The 5943-nt window shown below is 44.3% G+C and overlaps 1 protein-coding gene across 1 annotated transcript; it reads left to right on the forward strand.

The window, feature by feature from the left end:
* Positions 1 to 304: 304 nt before the first annotated feature.
* On the forward strand, positions 305 to 4175 carry mnx1 (motor neuron and pancreas homeobox 1). The gene is made up of 3 exons (XM_080214730.1): positions 305 to 776; positions 3437 to 3597; positions 3879 to 4175. The coding sequence occupies exons 1-3, from the start codon at positions 305 to 307 to the stop codon at positions 4173 to 4175; spliced, it is 930 nt and encodes a 309-aa protein (XP_080070856.1).
* Positions 4176 to 5943: the final 1768 nt, after the last annotated feature.

Consider the following 5943-nt stretch of genomic DNA (forward strand, 5'->3'; position numbering starts at 1 on the left):
GGGGAACCGACCAGGAGCGCTGTGGGAATATCCAGGTCCAACCTGGGGAGAGGGAGCAGAGCTCCAGCCAAGTGACCAATAGCTCCTTCACATCTCTGTGTATGAGACAGAGACCGAATGGGTAGAGCTTAGGGGCTTCAAGAAGTGTGAAATAGCGGCTGAAGGTGGAGCTGACTCTATACTTGGCTGGCAAAATTCAGCAAAGAACTCACCGGGAAGAGGGAAAGGAGCCCCATTCTTTCTCTCCTCCCTTTTATTCTCCAACTTTCACCACCCCCTTCAGTTTGGAATTTTAAAAAAACCGATGGAAAAATCCAAAAATTTTCGAATCGACGCACTCCTGGCCGTCGACCTTCCCAAACCGCAAACTTGCTCGCCTCTGGTAACCTCAGCCCCTTCCTCCACGGCCAGCCCGCCAGTGCTGGAGCAGCACCCGATCGCCAGCGACTGCTTACGGACTGACAGCCCGTCACCGCCACGCTTCACTCTCGGCAACCTGATGCCCAAGCCCGGCTTCCTGAGCGTCCACCAGCACCCCGGCGTGACCGCCCTGCATCCCCACGGGGCCATCCCGGCTTCGGCTCTCTACGGCCACCCGGTTTACACCTACTCGGCCTTGACGGGCCAGTCCAACGCCCTGCCGTACTCCTACCCCCAGCTCGCCAGCAGCCATCACTCCGAGCCCGTCAAAGTGACGGCCGGCACTTTCCAGATCGACCAGTGGCTCCGAGCATCCACCGCGGGAATGATGTTACCGAAGATGCCTGATTTTAACGGTGAGTGCTCCCTTGACTTCTACACAACTCCAATAAATGGTGCCCCCCCAAATAAATCTGATAATTAATTGCAAAGAGTTGAGACCATTGTGCAAATTCATCAAAGAGATTTAATGTTTGCAGTGTTGATGTGAACCTACTTGTGACACTAATGAATTAACATCAATGGGGATTTTAACTTCTAAACGCCAGGAATTAAGACAGCTTGCTCCCATCAGATCGGCGAATTTTCAGTTAGAACAGACATTAAGGAAAAGGACAGGCACCGACACAAGTTGGAGATATTCTACGGGCCAATTATCCCAACAGTACTGTGTGTAAACCGCCATTTGGGCAGTGGGGCCGTTTGTAAACTGGCTGCAGGTCCACACACAAAAATGGAATTAAATAAGAAAATCGCAACAAGAAGACAGGCGATTGCACACTGTTCTAAGAAAACACTTAAAAAAAATCCCCAACTCGCAGTCACAAAAAAAAAACACACGCGATTTGGTTTAAACCTTCAAAGCATTTTCGGTTGCAAGTTTGAAAAGCAACGATGTCACTTTTTTGGTTCAACAATGGTTCTGTTGGTATTCAATCTTTAATCTTACATTACCCCTCCTCGGATACGATGCAAAGACACTTATATAAATAAATAGTGGTGAATCCTGTGAGGTTTTGTAATGTACTGACGTTTTATAGTGCCTTCACATTGAAATTGAACACTGTGTTTAGTTGCTGCAATGTATTGACGTTTACAGTGTCTTCACGTTGAAATTGAACATTAAGTTTAGTTACTGGGATAGCAGCATATATTTTTTTCTTTTGCCTCGTGTGTGAAAAATTCCAGAGGAGACAAAATACTAATTAGGAAACGAGTAAAAATCCTCAGGGTGCAAATCACAAACAAGGTCTCGGCGGTGGTTAAATAAGGGGAGAGGAAGCGAAATGGCTGGATAATAGGCGGCTGGAAAGTAGCAACGTGGTGTTAAAAATCTCAGCGCTGTTGCTGTTTGCAGAGGAGTGAGTGGGCTTTTTGTCCCTGGCCATTTTGGCAGATTTGTTCGAGATGGGGCAGTAAATAGCGCCTTTTATTTCTAACCCTTTTTTACACACTGTGAATGGCGGCCTCTATGCAAACCCGGCAACAATGAGATGACAAATCCAACATGTGCCTTATTTATCAGCCTTTGTAAACGACTTGATTTTAGCACGCACGCAATGACACCAATTCTTTCTGCGTATTAGGTTTGCCCCCCTTCCCCAGTCCAGGTGAAATCAGCATTTTTTTTGTAGTAACAATAAATCCAGTCAGAAAGCAGCGCGCTTTATTCAAAACCTGAACTTTAATCTGGGACATCTGACATTAATGTTGATATGGGAATGGCAATAGTTTCATAAGTCAGCAATGGGTGATATTGTTTGTAGAATGTGATACACGGTAGATTCTAACATACAGTAGATAGCCTAATATAATATAATTCTAATATACAGTAGATAGCCTAATATAATTCTAATATACAGTAGACAGCCTAATATATAATTCTAATATACAGTAGATAGCCAATCTACAGATGTCAAATGTGGGGATTGAGGTGTGCTTATCGGTACGGCTTTTAATGTTTAATCCTTGTGTATGAGTCGGCGGTGATGTTTTAATTAAAGGATTGACTTATATTGGTATTTAGAAGGATTGACTGTAAACGGTGGGCGTTCTCACTAAGTAGAGCCAATTAACTTTCCCTGGGGAGATGGAGCTAATTTCGCCCTCACCCATTGTCCCGTTTTATTGTCTGGCACATGTTAGCCCTGTGGGAAATCAACTAGTCCTTTGAAAGAAACTATTTGAAATCGCAGGCGAATAGGATACCTTTAATACACTAAAGCAGGGCAGAGTTGTGTCCATTTAAAAGGCACTGTGTACTGTCAGTGATAATTGAATTTAACAAATGGCTCCGGAGCCGGGCAGCCGACATTTCGATAATGTTCTCTGACTATATATAGATCGCACGGCGTTATGATGTTTCCAAACTCTAACTTTCTTGCTTTCTCAAAAGGAAAACTATACTGACATTATATTTTAAACCCTGGAGCTAAACTAACAACCGTACCTTTAATCCTGGCAACTAAACTAACACAGCATTTTAAACCCTTGGCACTAAGTGACTTTAAAGAAAACAAAATCAATGAGAGCTTGGTCTGAAATTTTACTTGGGACGTGCTACAATAGTCAAAACATCTAACGCAATTCAATCGCAGAACAATTTGACTAATCAACAAACCCACCAAAATTTACACGGGGGTGTAATTTAATTGACGAATGGATGTTTAAAATGGTGCATCGTTGGTATCGGTTTGTTGCCTGACATGTCTGGCTTTGTAAAACGCGATTTTGTTTTCATTTTTATATATAAAAAAGGACTGTTTAAGAAACAAAGCAGCAGAAAAAGACTAAACAATTTAGGAAGTCGGTGGGCACAAAACCCGTGTCAATACACCGCCCACCACATCAAACCACAAACGGATAAGAACGTCAAGAAAATTCTTCCTGTGGGTTTGCTACTTTTCCCACCGTGTCGCTCTGTACCTACAGGGTGGCGGGAGGGTGGGGGGAATATTGATGTTTTAATGGGATGTCCGTCTCTTATATTCCTGCTGTGTGTTTTCCTCCTCCCCAGCACAAACACAAACCGGTATGCTGGGCAAATGCCGCAGGCCGCGAACAGCTTTCACCAGCCAGCAGTTACTGGAGCTGGAGCAGCAGTTCAAACTGAACAAGTACCTCTCCCGGCCCAAAAGGTTTGAGGTGGCCACTTCCCTGATGCTGACAGAGACACAGGTAGGAGCCACACACACACACACACACACACTGCAGCGGGGATGGGTTATCAGAGAAACCAGAACGTTGGCAAAACTGCTCCCAATTTTAATTCAGAATGGTGTTTTTGCAGTTGTTTATAAACAGGGGAGATTTTTTTTTACAGTGTCTCCCTCCCAAATTTATATGTTCTTGTACCTTGTAGTTTTTGAGTTGTACTCAGTATTTTAAACACTTGGGAGCTCTACTGCTCGTTGGCACCATTCTAAAATCTGGATCTCCCCTCTCTTTCTCTGCAAAAGGTTAAAATATGGTTTCAGAACAGGCGGATGAAGTGGAAACGAAGCAAGAAAGCCAAAGAGCAGGCAGCACAGGAGGCCGTTAAGCAGAAAGTGAAATCCGCCGACAGTAAATCGGACGATTTTCAGGAGAAAACTGACATTACAAAAAGCGACCAGAATAAACATTCCAGACTGAGAGACTTTAGGGAGAGCGACGAGGAAGGCGGCAGCTTAACGTGTCGCTCGTCGGAGTGCTCTTCAGACGAGGAAGCCGAGCTGAACCAGTCACATCAGGGACCAGCGATGAAAATTAAATAGCTCCCCCCCCCGCCTCCCTCAGCTATCTGTTGCGCTATTCTTAATGTCAGCTCTCCTATCCCCTCCCACCTCCCAAAGTCCTTCCCCCCCCTCCCACCTCCCAATATAAAAAAACGAGAAGCTCGACTTGTACAGCCTTGTTTGGACGTGAAAATTTATTTGAAACCAGTTGTGTTTCTTGTTCCGCTGCTCAGGTTGTCGACGTTTCTTCAATTCCTAGTCAATCGCCACCGAGTCCTGTTTGTGTATTTCTCTGAACCTTAACGATGGGAAAATTGCAAGACTGTATACCGCCTTTATTTTTGTATTTGTATTTATAAAAAAAAATCGCCTAGAGTTATGCATGCTAAGTTATTGTTTAGCTACAAATGTGCCGTCTCTCCCCAAAACATAGTGCCGAGGTGATATTGTATATAAACACACAATAAATGTTTTGTATGGAACTGACCGCGACAAATTATTTGAATCCGGATTTAAAGGGAGCCAGGTTTCTGGTTCTGATGTTCAGTGACAGGTTAAACAAAATAGAAAACTTGTACTCTAAACGGAGGTTAAGTTACATTAGACACACAAACCTCGTCGTGTCTTATTCCCATTATCTGGATGTGTGAAAGTAAGCGTTTCACACGGTAGCACGGTGGATAGCCCTGTTGCCTCACAGCGCCTGGAAGCCGGGTTCGATTCTCGGCTTGAGCTACTGGCTGTGTGGAGTCTGCACGTTCTCCCCATGTCTACGTGGGTTTGTTCATGACCTCTGGTTTCCTCCCACAATCCGAAAGACGTGCTGATTAGGTGCGCTGACCCGAACAGGTGGGAATTTCACAGTAACTTCATTGCAGTGTTAGTGTAAGCCTTACTTGTCACTAATAAATAAACCAAAAGCCAGTGTTAGTGTAAACCTTACTTGTGGCTAATGAATAAATAAACTTTAAGCTATTTACCTGCTAAATTCAAGAGAAGTGGCAACGAGGAAAAGCCTTCTTCGCTGAGATTTTAAAAAAATACAGAATAAAAATATTTATCTTCACTTTGTGATTGATTGGAATTGGGCGAAATTAAACACAATTCTGGCCGACACAGGCTGTAACCATATGAAAACACAGGAATCAGGAGCAGAAGTAGGCAATTTCAACCCTTCCAACCTGCTCCACCATTCAATCAGATCATGGCTGATCAGTCCCTGGTCTCAAAATCCAACTCCTCAATCCCATATCCCCTTTATTTAATAGAAATATATCTATCACAAACTGCCTTCATTATCTAGCGACTCCCATCATCACTGAGAACTACCGCAGTTAAGTTGTAGCATACACACACATAGCCGCCCCCCACCCCCCTCCACCCACACACACACACACACACACACACAATTGCTCAGTACAGTAACACATGCAGTACCAGGCGCTTGTGGCTTAGAATGGACGGGCTTGCCAGTTAAAACGTCAAGATTTTTATTCCACAAATTGGCAAAATTCTCCCAGCAGCTTTAGATAAATAAATACTGTCAGAGTACTACAGGCCCACTCTACTCCACCATTCCTCCCAGGCCCTTCGCGTAGATGTTGGCTGGTATGGGGTGAAGGTCTGTTGTCCGTGCCTCTGTCGGACCTGGGCGCAAATGTGCAGAAGCATTTAACACCAGCGCTGAAATAGCTTTATTTTAGGAAACATTTGCAAAGCCCCTCATTAATCACTGCAGTCTGTCCAGTCCTGTGCTGGGAGCGTGCAGCATATGCCGAGCAGATGAAGCCATATATTCCTTGTGTAT

The sequence above is a fragment of the Carcharhinus amblyrhynchos genome, chromosome 2, assembly GCF_965287045.1.
Source record: "Carcharhinus amblyrhynchos chromosome 2, sCarAmb.v2.hapA, whole genome shotgun sequence".
Lineage (NCBI taxonomy): Eukaryota > Metazoa > Chordata > Chondrichthyes > Carcharhiniformes > Carcharhinidae > Carcharhinus > Carcharhinus amblyrhynchos.

Excerpts from the sequence above, each read along its gene's own strand:
- mnx1 (XM_080214730.1), top strand. The coding sequence starts at position 305 with ATGGAAAAATCCAAAAATTTTCGAATCGACGCACTCCTGGCCGTCGAC. Across the intron at positions 777-3,436 it reads GAAGATGCCTGATTTTAACG|CACAAACACAAACCGGTATG; the intron begins GTGAGTGCTCCC and ends CCTCCTCCCCAG. Across the intron at positions 3,598-3,878 it reads TGATGCTGACAGAGACACAG|GTTAAAATATGGTTTCAGAA; the intron begins GTAGGAGCCACA and ends TCTCTGCAAAAG.